The sequence below is a fragment of the Pteropus medius genome, unplaced genomic scaffold (assembly GCF_902729225.1).
Source record: "Pteropus medius unplaced genomic scaffold, Ma_sr-lr_union100, whole genome shotgun sequence".
NCBI lineage: Eukaryota > Metazoa > Chordata > Mammalia > Chiroptera > Pteropodidae > Pteropus > Pteropus medius.
The window spans coordinates 8,809,373-8,834,176 of record NW_024349803.1 but is presented as its reverse complement, the minus strand read 5'-3'; the positions used below and the strand labels follow the sequence as shown (position 1 = coordinate 8,834,176).

The 24,804-nt window shown below is 35.0% G+C and overlaps 1 protein-coding gene across 5 annotated transcripts in view; it reads right to left on the bottom strand.

The window, feature by feature from the left end:
* PPP2R3A (protein phosphatase 2 regulatory subunit B''alpha) overlaps positions 1-24,804 on the bottom strand; it is a 152,166-nt gene that overhangs the window by 26,619 nt on the left and 100,743 nt on the right. For 4 of the 5 annotated variants that reach the window (XM_039837217.1, XM_039837221.1, XM_039837220.1 and 1 more), the window contains 7 exons: positions 23,084-23,170; positions 19,602-19,758; positions 17,132-17,180; positions 16,545-16,634; positions 7,896-8,071; positions 7,243-7,361; positions 5,289-5,395 (listed from right to left, as the gene is read on the bottom strand). In XM_039837217.1, coding sequence (XP_039693151.1) covers positions 5,289-5,395; positions 7,243-7,361; positions 7,896-8,071; positions 16,545-16,634; positions 17,132-17,180; positions 19,602-19,758; positions 23,084-23,170 — 785 coding nt within the window. The remainder of the gene's footprint in view (positions 1-5,288; positions 5,396-7,242; positions 7,362-7,895; positions 8,072-16,544; positions 16,635-17,131; positions 17,181-19,601; positions 19,759-23,083; positions 23,171-24,804) is intronic. The other variant, XM_039837222.1, reaches the window with a different exon arrangement.

The following is a 24,804-nucleotide window of genomic DNA, read 5'->3' as shown; positions in this document are numbered from 1 at the left end:
ATAGTGATGTTGAGCATTTTTTTTTTCACATATATGTTGGCCACCTGTATGTCTTCCTTGGAAAAGTATCTATTCAGGTTCTCTGCCCATTTTTAAATCAGATTTTTTTTTTTTTATTGTTGAGTTGTAATGAGTTCTTTATATATTTTGGTTTTAGCCCCTTATTAGAAGTAACATCTGGAAATATTTTGTCCCTTTTTGTTGGTTGCCTTTTTGTTTTGTTGATGGTTTCTTTTGCTATGCAGATGCTTTATAGTTTGGTGCAGTTTCATTCATTTTTGCTTTTATTTCTCTTGACTTTGGGGTCAAGTTGATAAAAATGCCTCTGAGACTAAGGCCCATAAATTTAATGCTGATATTTTCTTCTATGTATTCTATTGATTCAGGTCTTATATTCAAGTCTAATCCATTTTGAGTTAGTTTTGTGTATGGTGTCAGATAGTAGTCTAGTTTTATTCTTTCGCATGTGGCTTTCCAGTTTTCCCAACACTGTTTACTAACGAGACTTTCCTTTTTCCTTGTATGTTTTTGCCTCTTTTGTTGAAAATTAGTTGCCCATACGTGTGTGAGTTTCTTTCTGGGCTCTCAAATTCTGTTCCATTGGTCTGTGTGTCTGCTTTTCTGCCAATAGTATACTGTTTCAATTACTGTAGCTTTGTAGTATAATTTTAAGTCAGGGAGTGTGATACCAACATTTTTTTTTTTTTCCTCAGGATTGCTTTGGCTATTTGGGGTCTTTTGTGGTTCTATACAAATTTGAGGATTTTTTTGGTTCTGTTTCTGTGAAAAATGCCATTGGGATTTTGAAAGGGATTTTGATAGGGATTACTGCTTTGGGCAATACGGCCATTTAAACAATGTTAATTCTTCTGATCTATGAACACAGATTCTCTTTCCATTTTTTTATGTCTTCAATTTCTTTCAACAGTGTCTTGTAATTTTCAGTGTATACGTCCTTCACCTCCATTGTTAAGTTTTTCCTAGATATTTTATTCTTTTTGTAGTGATTGTAAATAGGATTTTTTTTCATTTATCTTTCTGATATTTTGTTTGTATAGGAATGCAACAGATTTTTGTATATTGGTTTTGTATGCTGCAATTTTACTGTGTTTATTGTTTCTAATAGTTTTTTTTTTTTTTTGGTGAAGCCTTTAGGGTTTTCTATATATAGAATCATGCCATCTGTAAAAAGTAAAATTTCACTTCTTAATTCCTAGTGTGGACGCCTTTTATTTCTTTTTCTTGCCCGATCTGGCTAGGACTTTCAGTACTATGTTGACTAACAGTGGTGAGAGTGCATACTTGTCTTATTACTGATCTTAGAGGAAAAGCTTTCAGTTTTTCCCCATTGAATATGATGTTAGCTGAGGGTCTGTCATATATGGTCTTTATTATGCTGAGGTACTTTCTTTCTATACCTATTTTATTGAGTGTTTCATGCGTGTTGTGTCTTGTCAAATACTTTTTCTGTATGTATTGATCATATGATTTTTTTTTAAATTTTGTTAATGTGGTGTATCACATTGATTTGTGGATATTGAACCATCCTTGCATCCCTGGATTTGCTAGTATTTGTTTAGGATTTTTGCATCTATGTTCTTCCAGAGGTATTCACCTATAATTTTCTTTTTTGTGTGTGTTGCCCTTGTCTGGTTTTGGTATCATGGTAATGTTAGCCTAGTCTTTTCTATTTTCTTCTTAGTGAGTCTAAATAGGTTTGCCAATTTTGTTTATCTTTTCAAAGAACCAGCTCTTTGTTTCATTATTTTTTTTCTATCAGCTTTTTGTTCTCTATTTCATTTATTCCTACTCTGATTGTTATTACTTCCTTCCTTCTGTTGGCTTTGTTATTTGTTCTTCTTTTTCTAGTTCTTTAAGGTGTAATATTAGTTTATTTATTTGGGATTTTCCTTGTTTCTTGAGGTAGGCGTGTAATGCTACAAACTTCCCTCTTAGTACTAATTTGGCTGCATCCCCCAAATTTTAGTATGTCATATTTTCATTTGTCTCTATATATCTTTTGATCTCTTATTTCTTCTTTGACTCAATAGTTGCTCAGTAGCATGTTGTTTAATCTCTACATATTTGTGGTTTTTATTCTTGTTAATTTCATTTCATACCATTGTATCAAAATATATTTGGTATGATTTCAATCTTCTTAAATTTATTGAGACTACTTTTGTGTCCCAACATGTGGTCTATCCTTGAAACTGTTCTATGTGCACATGAAAATATGTATTCTGTCATTTTGGAATGAAAAAGTTCTATAAATATCAATTAAGTCCATTTGGCATAAAGTTTCATTTAAGGCCAACATTTCCTTACTAACTTTCTGTCTTGATTATCCATCTGTGGCTGTGAGTAGTGTATTCAAGACCCTAATATAATTTCATGGTCTTCCTGTATTCATTTTTATTGTGGAAGTATCTAGGGCAAGACTGATTTTTTTCCCCTTTGTCTGGTGACTTGCATTTTTAAAAAATGGAACTCCCCCCAAATCAACTTTTATTTATCTTTGAATTCTGGTAAATTCACCACATATATCTGGGGTCAATCATTATCAGTATTTTCTGAATATGGTGTGACTTCTGACCTTTCCGATTCAGGTCATCCCTTATTTATGAAAAGCTTCTCTATTATCTTTGAATGTTTTTTCTGTTCCATTTGCTCTAATACATATAAGTTAGATACTTTTTGTTTTCCTTACATATACCTAATTTTCTTTCTGATACTTAATTCTGTTCTTTTTTATTCCATTTTACTTGCTATTTCAAACCTTTCTTCCATGTCCATTTTTTTCTTTATGATAGCGAAGAAATATACATCCACGAAATGATTTTTAATGGTCACATGGGATTGCACTGTGTATATGTTGGATAATTTTATTAGTATTCCTATTAGATACTTAGATTGCCTCAAATTTTTCACTGTTACAAACATCCATATGTCCCTAACAGTAGTGATGTTGCATCATAAGATAAGTAAACTTGTTCTAATTCCTACTAAAGAAGCTCAGTGCCAAAAAGCTTTAAATCATGCTTGTGAATCTACTTGCCTGTCTTTTCATCTGATGCAGTCAGGCTCATAATGATGATGATTTTAAGGGTTTCCAGGTCACCGACATAAAAATGAGACCTCAGTTTTGTGGCTAAGCATATTGAGAAAATCTCCAGATTAAAGAAGTAGTTTGGTGATGGCTTCTTCATTACTCTCAAAAAATATATTAAAGACTTAATAGTAGGGGTGAAAAATGGTACAGTCTCTATGGAAGACTATTTCACATTATCTGCCATGCTGGATAGTTTATGTCTATCCCTCGAGATCTGCTCTCTCCCTGTCTCTTGTGTCCCAGGATGTTGACACAACAGCAGTGGGCTCTGTTGTGTTCTGGTTTCTGGTTGGAAGCCAATGGGAAGTGCCAGCAGGATACTGAAGGATATGAGGAGAATGAAATTGGGTATTTATTCTAGCAGCTGTCTCTTAGCTGGGTTGCCACTGGTTGGCTAAATCCCATTACTGAAGGTCGGAAGTCCTGTTAGGTGATCTTCTCCATATAGCTACTATCTTTGGGTTCTGGTGATGGTCTCATCTCCTTGTCCTTTTAGACTTAAGGATGGAAATGGCTCTCCACCATTCCCAGTTTTGGTGTCTGCATCATTTCTTGTTGGTTTTTCTAAAATCCTCCTCTATCTTTGCAAGCCTGCTACTGTTTGCTACTTTTCTAGAAATTTATCCTACATGTGTATAAAATGACATGTTATAACATTATTAATTGCAACATATTTCTAATAGTGAAACATAGCCCATGAACAAAGGACTGTAAAATAATGTATAACTGCATAGTGGAATATTATGCAGCTGTAAAAATTTAAGAGCATTCATTAGCTACACCTATGGAATAATCTTCAATTTATTGGTTTATCCCCCCTTCCAACTTTCAGTTATTTTATTAATTTATTCCTCATACACTCAAGGCCCCTAAAATATTTGTGAAGCCTCAATGATACTACATTGATCATAAAATACAAGTCTGTGGTTCATCATGCTGTTCTCCCAGTCTTTGCTGTTATTGTTTTTAGCTTCATTGAGATTTACTTGATATACAAAAAGGTGTACACATTTAATGAATACCTCTTGATGAGTTTGGACGTATGTATACAATTGTGTCATTGTACTAAGGTACTAAGAATATCTGTCACCTCCAAAACTTTCCTTGTGTTTTTTTTCTGCAGAACATTAGATCTATCCTTGTAACATACTTTAAAGTGTACCATACCATATTTTTAATTATAGGTAACTATGTTGTATAGCAGATGAATAAGTTCTCTAAAACTTATTCATCTTGTATAACAGAAACTTTATATAAGTATGGAAAAGGCAAGGTACCAAACAATGAATATAGTATGCTATTATATGTGTAAAAGAAGAAATAAAGAATATATATGTGTGTATCTCTCTCTCTCCACACACACACACACACACACACACACAGTGTGAGGACGTGTGAAGGGTGAGGGAGAGGGAGGGAGACTGTCTTTGAAAGGGTACACAAGAAAATGGTAACAGTGGTTGCTTCTGGAGAGAACCTGGTAATAGGAAACTTTTTACTATTCTTTTGTTTCTTTGAATATTATATCATGAATGTACTGCCTATTCAAAAAGTATATTACATTAATAAGTATTAATACTCTTAGAGAAATTATGACTAAGGAAGAATTAGAGGAACTAGTAAAGGAATTGCTAAAAGATGATGGAGTCAACAAATTATAAAGTTACTGAAATGTTCTAAGTAAGCATAAGCAGTAAAAGTTTCAGATAATTTAATTTCTTACCACTATAATAAATTCTATGTAGAAGTTCCTTCCTTTCAGGGTTGAATGCAGAAAACCATATATGATAAAGATTTGTTTTAAACATGATCATCTTTATTACTTAAAAGAGCTTCAGTTTTTTTTAGCCTCCTCCTGTATTTACAGAGTTTACTCACATCACTAACAAAGTAGTATGACTGCACAATGACACGATCTTAATTTCCAGTGAAAGGTACAACTCCATTAAAGAAAATGGGACATGAGAAGACTTTTCAGGAAATTGGTTAAGAAGGGAAGAGAAAAGACTGCTGGGAGAAATAATCATTCAACTAAAGTTGCTTAAAATTACTCATTTGTATGATATTCAAAAATGGCAAATATAGGAAAAGATTACTAGCTTGATTTTTAAGGCATTTTCAGTATTCCTGATATGGTTACCCTGCTAAAAAAGTTCAAGACACAAGAAGATTCACTCACCCTTCCTGGAACTGTGCTTGTGCAGACTCCTCTGCTACAAGGGTCTCATACTCCTCAGCAGCAAACCTGTCCCAGTCAGAGGGCTCAGGCACATCATTTTCAACATCCTGATTGGAAAGAATACAGCCACAGGAAATAAAAATAATCAAAGACAAAGAATTGGAGATAGGTCATCACAATGTTATATATCATTGAAAAAAATCTGTCTGAATGTTTCATTTCAATACATTAAAGAGATGCTAAAGTAACACTCCTAAAGTGATTTTCTACACCTCTAATCATGAAATTATAATGAACTGTTCAACAGCTAGATTCTTTTGGTCTAGATTCTTCAGCCTTTTAATCAGAGATCTTTCTCTAGTGCCTCCTCCACTGGCAATTTGCCCAGAAGCTATCCGGAGTAACCTGGGGTTGCATATGTCCACCTGAAACGTGCCATCCTCCCTCCCTCTGGAAAATTTTTATTGCTTCTTTCAAAGCCAGCTCAGGCACCATGTCATTTGTGCTATCTTCTTAGAAACAACCCTTGTCCCTCAATTTCCTTTGCTATTGTGTGTGTGTGTGTATAGTGCATAGTATATATACTGTATATAAATATGTATACTTTCAGCCTTTTGTTCTTCTGCCTTTTTATCTCTATATACCCATTCTTCATATACTGAGTCTTTTTCATCCCTATATAACCCGTGTCTCTTCAACATAGTGCCTGGAATTTACTGAGCACTTCCTTTGTAGATCAGAACAAATATTGATAATTACCACCTCTAGAAAAGAAAAGTAAAATTTAAAGGTATAAATTAAAAGTAAAATTTATAGCACAAAAGAAGTGAAGGGGGAAAAGGCCATAAATTTTATTTTTCTTGTACAATATGGGTAGCATCCTGGATTATATATTTCAGGTAAAATAATGTTTTACCATAATGAAAATGAGTTAGCATTGCCCTAGGATGTAAGGTTAGTTATGCTTAGAAGAATGCAAGTACCTAAAAATTGATCAAAGTGTTAATTGTTATACTTAATCCATTTTAAGAACCCCAACCCCACCTTTTAACATCTCTGAAATTGGCATGCATCTTAGACTTACAATGGGTAATGTTTTTTCTTGCTTAAAGGTATATAAAATAATGGGGCATCTTAAAGTCAATGAAATATAATAATGACTTTAGGCTAGTGATAATGCACCTTGATATGCTCCAAAATCAGGTGCACCGTATTTATTTTTAGAAGGTGATCCTTGTATTCTCACTACTATTTAGGTCAAACAGTTATGCAACATGTGGAAGAAAAAGACCATAAATTTCCTGTGGTTGTACTCCTGTAGGACTTGACTAAAACAGTCCTTTTCTATCAACATAATTTTTACTTTTTAAACGGGATTATAGAAGGGAAAGTAGTGATTCTGCTTTTTGTTAGTGTTTGTTTTTGGACAGGGATCATATATCCAGGGTTTTCTGAGGGTCCACAGGTTTTTGTGTATAGGGAAGAATGCTTATCTCTATTCAGGTGTAGAATGACTTCAAACTAATAGTCATGCATAGCAATCATTACCACTTGAAAAAGTGCTATAATCTGAAGGTTGTCTATCATGGAGAGCTTCTTGTTTTCATTATGATGGGAAAAGCTATTCACCATGTCACTCCAGAATTGAATGGTATAATTAAACCAAGCCAAATAAACTTTCTAATATAGATGTGTCTATTGATAAATTTTTTTAAGTTAGAAGGACACATTTTTTTTTTCAAAAACATTTTTTTGTGGCTAGTTTCTAATGTAAGTACACAGGCCATAAAATTCATTTGATGGTCCTTTATTCTCTCTTTTCAGTATGTGATGAAATGTTTTAAATGTTACTTCTTTAAATACCAAGATTCCTGAAGACAGAGACCATTTATTATCTGCAGCACACAGGCCCTGATATTGCTGCCCTCAAAAAGAAGTAAAAGTATACTGGTACCTTCTGGATTGCAAAGGGATCTCTCTGTTCATGGTCTAAGTACTTCTCCAGATTAAAGAAAGTGTCATAAAAGATGTGAGCCATTCTGCATCTCTTCAGATCTCGTAGAGTTATTTTGCCTGTGTAAAAACAAAGTGAGTAAATTCCAAGAGTTGTTTTGGCAAGTGAAAACTTCTGAAGTTTAAAAGTGTATGTATATGTTTATGTTATTATAAAGATCCCATTTATTTTTTTTTAGGTAAAATTCACATAACATAAAATTTACCATTTTATTTTAACTATGTTAAAATGTACAATTCAGTGGCTTTTAGTAGTACATTCACAATGTTGTGGATCCATTACCACTGTTCATTTTTTTAACATTTTCTTTCCACCCAAAAGGAAACCTGTACCCTCCCCATCTCCCTTTACCCCCTACTGCCAAGTCCCTGGAAATCACTAATTGCCTTCTATTTCTATGGAAAAATCCCATTTCTTAAACAGGATTTGCGATCAATTGTTTGTTCTATACTAATAGTACAGGAGAAACTTAAATACTTCTATATTTGGGAAGCCTGTATGGAAGACTCTCTAAAGTTAAATAATTTAAGACAATTGAGATTATGTGCCCCACTCTATTACATAGATAAACAGTGAAAATGGCTCAATCTTACCCTCACTGGCTGGCTTCACTAGGTCAAGCATTTGGCAGAGCAAATCATGGAATGGCAAGGGCTCAATGCCCATGGCTTCCATACGTTCACATTGCTCCTCATAGAAGTACTCCAGCTCGTACATGGAGAGTACACCATCTCCATCCACATCCATGCAGCGGAACCAATACTCAATGCTACAAGATAAGGACACTCATTAGCAATGGCCTCCTAAAGGTCCTTTATTCACTCAGATTTATTATTGCCCATGTTTCTTTTTAGACGAAAGTTACATATGTGTATATTTAGACTTAGACATAGTTTTATAAAATTTGTAAGAAAAAATGGCAGATTCCTCCTTCCCTTTATTTCCCCCTCCCTCAGAACCAACCACTTTCAACATCTGATTATTGTGGTTTTTAATCTTCATATTTTCAGATAAGATACCTGTATTGCTCCTTTCTTACATTTAAGAATTGTGTGTTAATTTCACTGTGAAAGAGGAGGTTTTAGCTCCTTTACCACTCAGTCTACTTTACCTGCATGCCCTTTCCAACCTCTTAATATAGTTAAATTATTCAATATTAAGAACTTATAACTTTATATTTTTACCTCTTATTTGCTTAGTTTCCTGCGTGTCTATTACTAATTTAACCCCAAAATCTCTGCCAGTTTTCTACATCCATAATCATTTCCATCAGATATTCTCTCAACTGGATTTTCCTGAAGTCTTCATTAGTTCCTTCTGACCTATTCTAATCTGGATTGGTTAACCTCTAAGCCTGGTTCACAGTTTCATCCTAAAGATTCCTATTACTTTTCTCCTGCTTCTTGTATCTCACATTTCCCTCATTCTTGGTTTACTTCCTTGTTTGGTGTAACACGTCCTTCAGTAGAATGGCAGTTAAATTTTTTGAGATTTTGGACAATTGAAAATACCTTTTATTTAACCCCTAACTTGGTTGATCTTTTAGCTAGTTATAGAATTATAGCTTGGTGGTGCTTTTCCTTCAGAATTTTAAAGGCACTGATTCACTGTCTTCTATCTATCCATTATTGTTGAGAAGTCTCAAGACATGTTGATATCTGACCCTTGTAACCTGTGTTTTTACTTTTTATTTTCTTTGAAGCCTGTAGAGGTTTCTCCGAGTCACTGGTATTTTGAAGTATCATGATGAAGTACTTTGGTTTTGGTCTAACTCATCTATTTTGCTGAGCTTTCTGAGAGTCTGCTCTATTTGGAAACTAGTATCCTTTAAGTGCTTAGAAATTTTCTTAAAGTATTTTATTTCTTCCCTGCCTCTCTTTTTCCTTAACCATTGTTTTTCTGAAACTCTTGTTATTCAAATCTGCATAGTCAAGTATGTAGCCACCAGTCATATGTGGCTAGTTCAATTTAAGATGTCTTTAAGTACAAATACATAATAGAGTTTGAACACTTAGGATAAAAAAAAGAGTAAAACATTAATATTTTTATACTGAGCACATTTTGAAATAACATTAGTACAAACCATAAAACAATGTGAATAGTCAAAGCAATCTTGAGCAACAAGAACAAAGCTAGAGGCATCACGCTATCTGATTTCAAAATATATTCCAAAACAGTATGGTATTGGAGGCAGAAAAAAATGACATAGATAGAGGCTCTGTTCATCCCTCTGGTGACCAAAGTTGTGACAGAAACAAGGCACAAACAGCAAGGAAAATCGCCTGGGATCTAGATGAACAAACCAAACCACTATGGAGAAATCTAAGAAATCACCCTGCAATAGCAGAAGGTAGGTAGGACAGGGCAAGGATGCGAGCTGTCCAGTCTCAAGCGGCTTAGTGGGATGGAGGCTGCAGCAGCAGTAGCCGGCAGCTGCAGATGCCTCTTAAAGGGGCCGTGTCTGTGAGTGGACTTTGATGGTGACAGACCTGCTCGCTCTGAGCACCAGTTCAGGGTCGGCTGCATGGGGGACACCAGGGACTTACGGGGTTAAACTGAGTTGTTGGAGTGAGGGCCTAGGTGAGACTCACTCTGTACAGAAGTGCCTGCAGTATCCATTGTTCCTCTGTTGAGCCCTGCTACCGCCCAGAGTGCGTACTCAGCACCGCCATAGCGGAGATGTCATCGACCTGGATAACAGAAGTTGCTCCACCCACAGGATTCTCTGAAACTCTACCTCCCCCAACTCAGGGCCCCACCCAAACTACATCCAGGTGTGTACTCGCTTAGGTGCCCCTTGCTGAGCAGTGCCTAGAATCACACTGGTGGCAGCTGGCCTCAGCTTCTGGTGTGGCTTTTGAGGCAACTACAAGCATAGCATCTGTGAATTGCTTGCTGAATCTTAACAAGTGGCCCCGGAGGGGCATAGGCTGGGACTAAATCTGGCTTGTAGCTAAACCCCTCTCAGTATTGTGCCACTGGACACCTACCACACTATTAAGACCAGGAGACTTAAGAGCTTTGCTTGGTACATAGAAATAGACACAGAAAGGCAGCCAAAATGGGAAGATAAAGAAGCAGAAACAATGTGAGAGAACAGAACAGAGACCCAGAAATAATGGAGGCAAGCAATCTAACAGATGCAAAGTTCAAAACACTGGTTATAAAGATGCTCGATGAATTTATGGGAAGTGTAGATGAATTTAGTGAGAACTTTAACAAAGAGATTTTAAAAAACCCCAAAATCGAAATGGAAATTATAAAAGGAAACTAGTCAGAAATGAAGAACACATTATCTGAGATGTGAAGTATATTAAATGGAATAAACAAAATGCATAAAGAAGAGGATTAAATGACCTATATAAAGGATGGGAAAGCCAAGGACACTCAATCAGAATGGCAAGAAAAAAAAAGCCAAGACTATAATAATAATTTAAGGAGCCTCTGAGACACTATTAAAGGTAAAAATATCCATGTCATAGGGATACTGGAAAAATAACAAGATGTTGAAGAACTATTTGAAGAAATAATGATGGAAAACTTCCCTAACCTGGTGAAGGAAATAGACATACAACCCAAGAAGCTCAGAGAGTCCCCAAAACCAAGAACTCAAAGAGGCCTACACCAAGACACACCATAATTAAAATGCCAAAGGTTAAACACAAAGGGAGAATCTTAAAAGCAGCAAGAGAAAAGCAGTTACCTACAAGGGCGCACTCGTAAGATTGGCAGCTGATTTCTCAAAAGAGACTATGCAGGACAGGACTTGACCCAAAATATTCGAAGTGATAAAAACCCAGGATCCACAACCAAGAATATTTTATCCAGCAAAGCTGTCATTTAGAGGTGAAGGACAAATAAAGAGCTTCCCAGACAAAAATAAGCTAAAGGAATTTATTGACACCAATCCAGTATTACAGGAAATGTTAGAGGAACTTCTTTAAGAAAGAAAAACATGTATCAAAAACGTGAATAAAGACTGGTAATAACTACATTCCTACCAACAAGCTCCTCAAATGGAAATGAATTAAGTGCTCCAACCAAAGAGAAGGTGGCTGAATGGATAAGAGAACAAGACTCCTACATATGCTACCTACGAAAGACTCACTTCAGATTAAAAGACATGCACCGACTAAAAGTGAGGGGATGGAAAAAGATATTGCCTTGCTGGACCTAGAAGGTACTGCACTGAATGAAATGTCAGATAGAAATAGACAAATACCACATGATTTCACGTACATGTGGAATCTACAGAACAAAATAACAACAAGAAAAATGGAGACATTCATTTATAGAGAGAATATTTTGAGGGCTATTAAATGGAGGGGAGTTGGGGGAATGGTAAAAAAGAGTAAAGGAATTAAGAAGTACAAATGGATAGTTAAAAAATATTCATGGAGGTATAAAGTGTAGCATAAGGAAAATAGTCAACAATGTAATAAATACGTAAAGGGGGAAGAAGGGTACTAGATTTAGTGGGGTGATCACTGCGAGTTGTGTGGACCTCTGATCACTACGTTATACAGCTGAAACTGATACATTACTGTATATCAACTGTAATTTTAAAAACTCACTAAATTGTATAATGTAAATATAAGCAACTAATTGTCTATTTCAATAAAGACAAAAAAAATAATAAAACAGTACAGTATTGACATAAAAACAACATAGATCAATGGAACAGAACAGAGTCCAGAAATAAACCCATGCTTATATGGTCATTTGATTTATGACAAAGGAGCTAAGAATACACAATGGGGAAAAGGACAGTCTCTTCAATATATGGTACTGGGAACACTGGACAGCCACATGCAAAAGAATGAAGCTGGACCACTATCTTATACCATACACAAAAATTACCTTAAAATGGATTTAAGACTTGAATATAAGACCTGAAACCATAAAACTCCTAGAAGAAAACAGGTGATAAACTCTTGACATAGGTCTTGGCGATGATTTTCCTGATCTGACACCAAAGCAACGGCAACAAAAGCAGATACTGAGCTGATCATATAATTTTTATCTTTCATTCTGTTAATGTAGTATACATTTATTGATTTGCGTGTAATGAACCATCCTTGCATCCTAGGGATAAACTCATGGTGTATGATCCTTTTACAGGGATGCGAGGATGATCTTGTGCTGTTGAATTCAGTTTGCTAGCATTTTGTTGAGGATTTCTGCATCTATATTCATCAAGCATATTGGCTTATCATTTTCTTTTCTTTGTAGTGTCCTTACCTGGCTTGGTATAAAAGTACTGCTAGCCTCATAAAATGAGCCTGGAAATTTTCCTTCCTCTTCAGTTTCTTGGAAGAATTTGAAGACTGGAATTAATTCTTCTTTAACTGGTAGAATTCACCTGTGAAGCCACTAGGTCTCAGGCTCTTCTTGTTGGGGAGATTTTTGATTATTGATTCTATCTCCTTACTCATTATTGGTCTGTTCCTATTTTCTATTTTTCATGATTTAGTCTTGATAGGTTGTGTGTTTCCAGGAATTAATCCATTCTTTTAGGTTATCTACTTTATTGGCATATAAATGTTCACAGTAGTAGTCTCTTGTGATTTTTTTATATTTCTGTAGTATCAGTTGTCTCCCCTTTCACTTATAATTTTATTTGCGTCTTTTTTTTCTTAGTCTAAAGGGTTGTGAATTTTATCTTTTCAAAAAACCAACTCTTAGTTTCACTGACCTCTTCTATTATTTTTCTAGTCTCTACTTAATTTCTTTCTACTCTGATCTTTATTATATACTTCTGCTAACTTCAGGTTTAGTCTGTTCTTTTTCTAGTTCCTTGAAGTGTAAAGTTAGGTTATTTATTTGAGATCCTTTTTTCTTAATGTAGGTATTTATTGGTAAAAACTTTCCTTGTAGAACTGTTTTTGCTACATCCCATAATTTATGGCACCTTATGTTTCCACTTTTGTTGGTTTCAAGATACTTTCTGATTTCCATTTTGATTTCTTCTTTGACTAACTGGTTGTTTGGGAGCATTTTACTTTCCACATATTTGTGAATTTTCCTCCTGTTATTAATTTCTTTCCACATATTTGTGAATTTTCCTCCTGTTATTAATTTCTAGTTCTACATCATTGTCATTGGAAAAGATACTTGATATAATTCAGACTTCTTAATTTATTGAGACTTGTTTTGTGGCCTAACATATGATTTATCCTGGAGATCTGTGCCTGTGTGCCTGAAAAGAATGTATATCCTGTTGGATGAAATGTTCTATATGTCTGCTAGGTCCATGTGCTGTCTAGTGCTGTCCACTGTTTCCTTATTGATTTTCTATCTACATGATCTATCCATTGTTGCAAGTGGGGTACTGAAGTTTCCTATATTTATTGTATTGCTGTCAATTGTCCCCATCAGTTCTGTTAATATGGGCTTTATATATTTAGGTGCTCAGTTGTTGGGTACATACATATTTACAAATGCTACATCCTCTTGATGAATTTACTTCTTATTATATAATGACCTTATTTTTATCTTGTGACAGTTTTTGACTTAAAGTCTATTTTGTCTGATATAAGCGATACCACTCCTGCTCTCTTTCGGTTACCATTTGCATGGAATATCTTTTTTCGATTCCTTCACTTTCAGTCTATGTGTGTCCTTAAAGTTAAAATAAATCTCTTGTAAGCAGCATATTATAGAATCTTGCTTTTAATCATTTAGCCACTCAATGTCTTTTTATTGGCGCTTTTGATCCATTTACATTTAAAGTAATTATTTATAGGTAAGGACTTAAATATTGCCATTTTGTTCACTGGTTTCTGTTTTGTAGTTCTGTCGTTCCTTTCTTGCTAACTTCCTTTGTCATATAACATTTTGCAGTTGTATACTTTGATTCCTTTCTTTTTATCTGTTGTATATGTACTAGAGGTTTCTTCTTTATGGTTACCATGAAGCTAACTTAAAACACCTGATAGTTTTTACAGTCTAGTTTAAGTTGATAACAATTTAACTTTGACTACATACAAAAACTCTGTTTTAACTTCTTCCCCACATTTTGTTACTCATGTTACAATTAATATGTCTTATAAATTGTGAATACAGTATCAAATTATTTGTTTTTTAATACTCTACTTTTATACCAAAATTACAAATGATTCATGGCACCGCCATTATAGCATTCTAAATTAGACTATATTTTTACCTTTACAATGAGTTTTATACTGATTATGTTTTCATGTTAGCGTTCTTTTCTTTCAACTTGAAAAACTCTCTATAGCATTTCTTTTAAGTCAGGTTTAGTGGTGATGAACTCTCACAGATTTTGTTTGGTAGTCTTTATCTCTACTTCTGAAAGACAGCCTTGTAAGGTAGAATATTCTTGGTTAGCAGTTTTTTCTTTCATCACTTTCACTACATCATGCTATTCTTTCTAGGTCTGCAAGCTGTCTGCTAAGAAATCCACTGCTAGTCTTATAGTGGTTCCCTTTGTATGTTATGAGTTGGTTTTCTCTTGCTGCTTTCAAAAGACTCTTAAGAATTTGAGGCTCCAGTGATGGTCTGGGAACTGGGGTGAGTCTGGGCTGCAGAAGCCAAACTGGTGCTGGTGAGTCTGGGTTTGCAGTAGTCTACCTGAGTCTGGTGTTTCAGGGACTGGCACCACAGGGTTAAGTCTGGAGCCCAGGGCCATGGGGGCTGACCTGGTGCTTGGAGCAGGCCTAGTGCTGAAGTCCACAGCCAAGTTGGGTGCTCATTTCAACCATGGGGAGGGTGTCTCTCATCCATGCTGAGCTGCCTGGGCTTAGAAGATGGGTTAACACAGGTAAAGTGAGATTTTTTTTCATTCTGTTCTCTTCAGTGCATCTTATTTCTGTTACCCAGGTGCTACAATCTTTCACATGGAATCTTTATCTCTTGTGCATGGGCATTTGTTCAAATTGATGTTTTTGCAATGGCATGAGCAATGGAAACTTATATTCCACCATCTGGCTGACATCACTCTGTTATGGCTAAATTAAAAAATTACATACATATATGGCTTAAGTCATATTTCAGTTTCCAGCTACATTGGACTTTTTAAACTGGTTCTCTAATTTTCATATCTTGTCTCTATTTTCTACTGCTTTCTTTTTTCTGGAATGTTTTCTTAGCTTAATCTTCTGAACATTCTTTTTTTCATTTTTGCTATCATAGTTTTGATTTTCCAGAGTTCTTTCTTGGTTCATTCAATGTTCCTTTTAAAAAAGTATCATTCTGTTTATGTTCTGTGATTGTAATTTCTCTTATCTCTCTGAGGATATCAATAATTGTCTTTGTTACTGCTGAAGATTTATTCTCCTTGAAATTGTTTCATCAAAGTTACTTTCTTTACCATTCTTCTATTTCATCTCTATCTTTTGTGTAATAGGATCTACTCAGGTATTTAGTAATCTTTTGTTCTTTGCACATATTTAGGAGTAAATGATAAAAAGCTGATTGGAAGTTCTAACCTATGGATTTGTTGACTCTGAGCTTCATTGTACAATGATCTGGCTGGGTTGTTTCCTTGGGGATGACCTAATGTCAAATCTTAAGGTCTTTATTCTTGGGGTGGTCAGATTCTCTAGAAAAGCATATTTTAGTTCTCTGCCTGGAGGTTCAAGCTCAGTGAGGAATGAAGACTGGGCACCTCAGCATTCAGTATCATATATTCATTTAATCTATTTTCACTATGGTACCCATATCTTCAGTTGTGCCTAGTGCTCTCCAGTATAAAGGCCCTCTATTTTACATTCTTCAGGGAATAAAGCACTAGTCTTCTGCCTGGGTAGAGGAGATAATCTGGAGATTAACTGTTCCTTTTAAACAAACTTTGTATAAACTTTCCTGATTTTTGGCTCTATCTTTACCTTGACCTTGCTCCCTTTTTCAAGGTTCCTGATATCTCCAAGTCCTGAATGTTTGGAGGTTTTTGCTAGTCAGAAGACTAAGGTAGAAGCAGAATGTGATAAAAAACCAGGACAGAGGGTGGTTAAATGAAATATCAAAAGAGCATTGCAAGAGCTTGTCCACAAAGAACAATCTATCCAAAAACATTTTCTGTATCTAATCCTGACAGACCTGGCATAGGAAAGACTTTGTTTTGGGGGTTAACAGCATTTTTCTTGATATGCTGTGAGACTCTGAATTCAGTGTCAGAGGCAAAGACTAACTCTAATCCATCTTGGTACCCCTAGTTCGAGCTAGGGTTCCAAGCTTTGTTCATGTGTTTTAACATCCTGGCAAAGGAAACTTAGTCATACCTGGTGGGGTTCCTTCTGTCTTCCTCAGAGATCAAAAACCAAACAAAATCTGCATAACTCATTCTTCCCTCTTTCTGTACTGTTTTTCCCCTGAAAACAAAAACAAAAACATGGCTTTAAAATTTCCTGAGATAAATTTTTCCTGAGATAAAATTTTCTCAGATAAATTTAGTAGGATGATAGACAAAGAAATAAAATAATATTTTTCTTTGGAAATTAAGTTAAACTTTAAAAAAAAATGAGAATGCTGAAAACCTCATTAAGGGCAACTCCTTCCATGGTCTGTCTTGTTTTCAAAGGCCTAGAGGCTAAAACCAGAAGACATTTGTATATATGAAGAAATAAATCTGGTTTCTATTTTAAATGCAAATACTCACTGGGATCAAATACTGTTACCTGTACTAAAGGACCAATGCTCATATATTAAAGAATTACTACTGCCTTGTAATGAAGCCGTCATCACTGTATATATAGTGTAGGTTATTATCTGACTTATGGCACTGCCAAATTATGCAAAAACCTTACTAAAATGCAATTGTTACAATTTTATTTGTAGTTCATTTTTAAATTCAGATGCTTTTTCTTACCTTGTTACTGCCCCAGAGAATATCCTTTCAATAATTCTGTTTGACAAAGCTAAATGTAAATAAGAAAGTACAAAGCTAGTTAGAAATATGCTCCAGAAAGGCAGTACTTTTGGCAAATTTATTTTCAGTAGCTACAAACTAGAAACATAATAATCTTCTGTGATGAGAATATGAGTATTTAAATTTTTACTTATGTATAATTAACACTTTTTGAAAGTAGGAATTTGAGGTGGCTCAATCAATCATTTAAAAAAGAACAGGCGAATAGATGTGCCTGATAGCTGGGATGTATTAACATAGTTAAGTTCCAAGTTAGTTCTGAATATCCTGACAACTAAGACAAAAATGTATTGAAGTTGTATTGATCTTGTTATCAAATAAGACAATTTTTCCACTAAAACAAGACAAATTTTATCCAAGCATTCACAGGGGTACTGATAGTCAGCTCCTGATAACACTGAGTAAAACAATGGAGAATGCTTTCAAGTAGAATTTTACAAAAGATACCAAAACATAACAAAAACAAACATTTCTTATATTCTTATTCTATAAAAGTCCAGAATCTCACATGATATAATGTATAATTTTTAGAAATTCCATCAGTTTTATTCAAAGAGAGAGACAATTATATCTTAAGATAGTATGCTACTTTTCATGATAGATCCTAAAGAATCTATAGCAATGTACCTTCTCATTATGGGTTCAAAATAAACAAAGGCATTAATTTTAAAGAAAAGAATATCACAGTGGATCTCAGACCTAGGGATGTGGTGAGGACAGGAATCTTTTTTTAACAAGTGCCCCAGACAATGGCATACACACTAAAATTTCAGAACCAGTGATAAGGTCACTAGCGTTAGAGCTATCAACACTAACTCTTCTGCATAAAGTTTGATATAGTCAACAAAACAGGTCAATTAGTTTGGCTGAAGAATGTTGGGAATGTGGGTGTCAGTACAGCTGTGTCTGGCCACATACCAAAGCTTATATAAGGACCCTCTAAACTTTGTTGAGCATTTTTTTATGGGGTTAATAATTTGTACTAGATAGAAAAAAAGAGGGCTGTATAGGAAAGGCAAGAATATTTAATTCCAATATTGAAGTCTTTTCAAAAGTCTTTTAAGATTTGGAAGGTTTAGCTTCCTAAAACTGAAGATTATGTTCTCCTATTAAGAATCGGTTGGTGGGTGGGCAATTTTGTAGGGTTTCAGAGGCCCCTTCCTTATGCAGGCCTAGATGCCTGCTTTTCTGGATTTCACCCCTTTAACATACCTCTAATGAGTTGCTATGTATGGATATACAATATTTTGGTACTTAATGAGAATTATTGTTATATCATTCAGAGACGGTACTTTGGAGCCCATAGGGTTTTCACATGATCTCTGGAAGCTGGATTATATACAGATGATCTGGCCAGTGGTATTTAGAAAGTGCACAGCTAATAAAGCTGACCCAATACTCCTTTGAATATCTCTATCTTTATGCTATTTTGGTGACAAAAAAGTTATGAGTACTTGAAGAAAGGAGGATATAGTACTAAAATGCTTAACAAATAAGTACATTTGAGTATTTCCTCTTGAAGCCTGGTTGGCACCTAAAATTTTGAAAAGTAGACCCTTGTTTTTTAAATATGAAAGTTCTATGAGACTCAACATCATATAGAATAAACCTTTTCTTAAGAGGTATACTAGTAGTCTTAGATATGTCAAATATCTGAGTGAAATTCAATACATTTATTTAAGATTTGTACTCTGCTACATCTAGAAGGCTAAGTCTGATTTTAAAAAAATCAAAAGTGCCTGAGAAGACATTTACGAATAGAACACGGGCAGTCTTACGAGAGAAGAATGAATGAATCAGTCTATCTTGGTGCATGGTTAAAAATATTAAATCAGCAGGTAAGAGGTTCTAAGTCTACTACTGGTAAAAATGAAGCAAAAAGGGTAATAACATGTAATATGTAATTTTTTTGTTTTCTGACAAAAGAAAGCACACAAGGAAAATATCTTCTGGAACTAAATTCTGAAAAGTATATTTTTATAAGTCCTTGTAAACATTGTCATGTAAGAAACATTATTTTCATCCTTGGCTGTGTATAAATACTTTAAAATAGGAAATTTATAAAGATGTAAACACATTCTCTTTCAGATGAATTTCACATAGGTGTGAATCTGAATTTATTTGATTCATCATCAGAAAAATATCACTATAAAGACTTGCCAGTTCATCAAAACTAAGACTATAATTGCTTACTTACCACCTAACCCCTTCTCCTATACCGGGCTTCTAAATAAAAAATTAGTATCTTCACCCATTCTCACTTAAAATTCTCACTTTAAAATCCTTTAACGAGGACCTGATTTGGTAAAGAATTTAATAAATGGGAATTCCCCATAATGAGTAGGGACAATTTATATAACTCTTGTCTTCTTTAAAATAGTTAAGTCTTATCATCTTTAGAAACACTCACCCTGGTCATTGTATCGAGACAGATCGGCCTGGCTGATGCAGAGGTCATGATCATTATCTAGCTCCCAAAATTTACAATAAATAACATAAAAATGTTCATAGGAGAAGTAGTCTGTGATTTGGTTTATATCTTCCTCTTCTTCCAAAAGGGCTAAAGTCTGAAATGGTATGAATAGAAGGAAATTTATTTTAAAATCATGAAAACCCAGCTTTGGCCATTATATGGAATCTAGTAAAATTTTATTTTAAATTGAATTAAAAATTTTGGTTTTGGTATCAAATCAGGAACTTCAATAGGCAACCTCATCCTCCTTTTAAATAACTGATCAATCTATAAGCATTTATGAGCTCTGTAATCTGCTTAGCAAAGGGTTAGATGATGGAGAGGACTTAAAACAGGAAAAGGGAGGGACCATCACTAAGGGGACTGCAGCCTATTAGAGGACTCCAAACTAGCAAGCGCAGAACAGTTAGACAACAGGCTTATTACATGGCCCTAAACTGACATGACATCACTTTTAACTTTTCAAGGTAATGAATAGTGAGCATCTATTCTATTATGAAGAGTGACCATCCACATACTGTGTTTGGTTTCGTAATGAAATGAAGTTTACTGTAAAGGTGACTTATGTATACCATTGTAAAGACATGTGGTAGCCTTGCATAGAAACATGGGGGGTGAAGCTGCAGGGCCCTGAGCTAGAAGTAACCCTAGGTCTCTTCTGACTTATTGTGTACCCTGCACCCCTAGGGAAAAGACCAGATATAATGATTTTCAAACTAGAATTCTTATCATCAGCCAAATTATCATATAAGTGGGCAGGTAAATGAAGACATTTTTAGAAATAAAAGATTCAGAAAGAAAGCTAAAACAAACCATAAGAAAACTTAGGAAATAGGAAAAACAAAATGAAATGACAAAAATAATATCAGATATATCAACGATCACAATAAACATAAATGAGTTAAATCTCCCTATTAAAAGATTTTCAGATTATGAAAATCAAACTCCAAAACAGATCTAGGTATATGCTGTCCAGAAAAGATAAGTTTAAAATAAAATTTAAAGGAAATGTTAAAAAACAAAAGATGGACAAACATATATTAACTAAACATATAGTAGGTAAATTTTAACAGAAATAAAACGTGTCAATATTATTAGAAAATAAAATGGAATTCAAGGTAAAAAACACGAAGGGACAAAGGTGACTATTTCATAATGCGAATGTATTAACTTTGATAAAAAATATTTTCTAAAATGTAAATGCTGGGACACCAAAATGCTTTGGCAAAATGAAAACAATATAAGTTATTAAAGGAAATCTACCCAATGGAAGATTATGCAGCCAGTAAAAATTATAAAATTTATGTAGAGATAAAGGAAAACCATGATGTGGTTAGGTGCAAAATAGAGAACACAAGATTGTACACATTAAAAACTATGTAAAATCCTAAATTCCAAATATGCATATGCATGAGACTAGAATAACACATACAAAAATGATATTAGTTGTATTAGTGATAAAATATGATTTTTCTTGTTTTCCAAACTTGCTTGAAGTGTTTTGTTTTGTTTTATTAAATGCTCTTTAATGTGTATAAAGTAGAATATGTACAATAAAACAAAGTTTGAGAAGCAAGGAGCTTTCATTTTCATAAAATAAAAAAGATGGATAACTTCTGTTGCTGGTGAGTATGTAAGTACAAGTATAAAGTATTACAGGCTTTTAGGAGGGTAACTTGGCAGGATCTATCAAACCGAAAATGCACATACCATTTGATCCAGGATTTCTCCTCCAATAATCTATTCTAGAGAAATTCTTACAAGAAGAAAGTACAAGGGTGCCCATGGCATCATTGTAACAGGGAAATTATGAAAACAACTTGAACATCATCAACAGAATAATATGTAATTATAGACGGTATAGCCATGCCATATATTATGCAGTAGTTAAAAGAATGAGATAGATTTATTTGAATAGGAATGAAAAGAACATCAGGACATATTGTTAAGGAAAAAAATGTCAACAAAATAATTTGTTTGGTCTCATATATTAAAAAATACAAAACAAAACTATATACTGCATGCATACATATATAAGAGAATAAAAGCACAGATAAAATAGGTTCCCTCTAGAAAAGGGAGTGAAATGACAGGATGAAGAGATAAAGACTTCAGATTATTATTCTAGATATGTTCATGTTATTTGAATGTTTTATAACTATATATTCATGTACTAAGAGAAAGACTAAGGAGAAGAGCAGGGAAGAAGACAGGGGAAAATCAACCATGCTCTAGGAAGCACAACACTTGAGTTCTATTTCCAGTTCAGCCACTTATTTGCTGTTTGAGCTTATCCAAGTTATTCAGTCACATTCGGACTGCAAATTTTATCATCAGTAAAAACAATATGAATCATAATAATAATCCAGAAAATACACACTCTAATGTGCTTCAGGAATGTGAGAAATTATCATTCTTAAGGTGAAGGCCTCTTTTATGGAATTATTACTATCTCAACCCACCCCATATTACCAACTGAGAGACCAAGCAGGTACCAGGTGTTCAATAATTATTAATAATGACTGTGATATTACTGTTTGTTTTAGAATGAAATAAGTTTATATACCTATTATGGGCTGCTAATTTTGCCAAGTCTTCCTTACTTTGTCTCAGATAAAGACAGGAAAAATTAAGGGTAAATAAGGTTGTCTTATTAGCCTAAACTTCATTTGGTATAATTCATTTAAAATATTTCACTTCCTGTCAAATGTGAATAATTGTACTTCTTTTAGGTTAATATAGAAGCTTGAACAATCAGCATGAAGATTATCAGTAAAAGGCTCCCACTAGTGGTCAATATATTCTTATAAAATAAAATAATTGAATGAAAGTTCTTTCTTAAAAAGGAATTTTTAGTACTTTTCTCCAGCAGGAGCTGAACAGAGTCACTGCTGAAAGGATCAAGTGGAAATTCCTTTTACCTATGCAAGGCCCTTCCCAACCTGGCCCATCTCACCCCTCAGGCCTTATCACTGGTCGCTGTCTCTGTGGAGCCTTTAGTCATTTAAGACTGTTCTGCATGACACTTTTCATGCTTCTGGGCCTTTGCTTATGCTGCTGCTTCTATCTGGAATTCCTTTTTCTTCTGATTTTTTATCTTGTTAAACTCCTGATATCTTCGAGGTCAAGATCACATGCCAGTCCTTTTGTAAAGACTTCTCTGCACATTTATTATACATTTCTGTGGAATTTTTCAAGTCAGGTGTGGTTGTACACTTTCCCTGTTTGCTCTATAATGCATACCTTGATGCAAAAATCCCTTGTTATTCACCTTTGTTCCCCCATCTTAGGTATCTGATAAAATGCTTAATGACTGAAGTACTGACAGAGCTTTGCATACAATAAGCACTCCAATATTTGTTAAGTGAAGAGTATTATTTAAATTGCTCCTTATATATGAATTCCAATGAGAGGCATACTTGCAAAAAGTTGCTTTTTCTTATCTCTGTTGAAGTAATTTTTCCACTCCAAGATCTGTTGACTGTGTAGAATATTCTCTGAATAACCTGGTTCCAAAAGGAAAATAAAACCAAATAAAAATATTAAGATATCTATTACTTTACCAAAGGCCATCTTATGAATATACTTTGAACCAAGATAAGTTTTGGCTTTTTGATTGTGTCAAATGTCATTTTAACAAAAATTAACACTCTATTTTAAAAATCCACATTTATAGAGACCAGGCAAAATGGCATAAATGATAGAAGCTTCACTCATCCCCTCTTGCGACCACAACAAAGTTGAGATGGAAACACAGAACAAACAGCAAGCAGAGTCATCTGGGGATCTAGATGAACAAAAGCACTACAACTAGGGAGAGAAATAAGACATCAATCTGCAATGGTAGAAGGTAGGAGGGGGTGAAGATGTGAGGCTGCCTGGTCCAAGTGGTTGAATGGGACAGAGGCAAGCCAGCAGCTGTAGGTATATCTACGGCAGCGGCAAGCCAGCAGCTGCAGGTATCTCTTAAAGGGGCCGTGTCCATGACTGGACTTTCATGATGACAGACTTGCTGGCTCTGAGCACTAGCACCTGGTTGCCTGCATGGGGAGCACCAGGGACTTACAAGGGGATACTGAGTTGTCAGAGCGAGGACCAGAGGCAAGGCTTTCTCCCAGGCAGAAATGCTGGTGGTATCCGTGGTTCCTCTGTTGAGCCCTCCACACTCCCAGTGTGCGGACACAGTGCCACCATAGCTGAGACGTCATCGAACTGGGTAACAGAGGCCGCTCCGCCCAGAGGAGTCCCTGAAACTCCGCCTCTCCCAACTCGTGGCCCTACTCAAGCCACATCCAGTCGTGTCCTTGGCGAGTCCTGTGTCCCTGACTGAGCAGATCTAAGACCCACACTGGTGGCAGCTGACCTCAGTTTCTGGCATGGCCTCTTGAGGCAACTATAAGTATAGCATCTGTGGATTGCTTGCTTAATCTTAACAGGTGCCTCAGAGGGACACAGCCTGGGGCTAAAGTTGGCCTGCAACTGAACCCCTCTCAGGACTGTGCCGCTGAATACCTACTACACAAAGCCACACTAGTAAGTCAGGAAGACTTAGGAGCTTTGCTTTGTAAATAGAAATAGCCACAGAAAGACAGCCAAAATGGGAAGACAAAGAAGCAGAAACCGTCTGAAAGAACAGAAGAGAGATCCAGGAAAAATAGAGGCAAGCAATGTAACACATGTAGAATTCAAAAACACTGGTTATAAAGATGGTCAATGAACTTAGGGGAAGAGTAGATGAACTCAGTGAGAACTTAAAGAGATAAAAAACATAAAAATGGAAATTATAAAAGAGAACCAGTCAGAGGTGAAGAACACATTATCTGATATGAAGAATATATTGGAATTAATAGAGTAAATGAAGAAGAGGATCGAACCACTGATAAAGAGGATGGGGAAGCCGAAGACAATCAGAATGGCAAGAAAATTGAAGCCAAGACTATCATAATAATTTCAGGAGCCTATGGGACAAAATTAAATGCAAAAACCTCCGTGTCATAGGGATACCTTAAGGAGAAGAGGGAGAACAATAAGTTGAAAAACTATTTGAAGAAATAATGATAGAAAACTTCCCTAACTTGGTGAAGGAATTAGACATACACCCCCAAGAAGCTCAGAGTCCCAAAAAAGATGAACCCAAAGA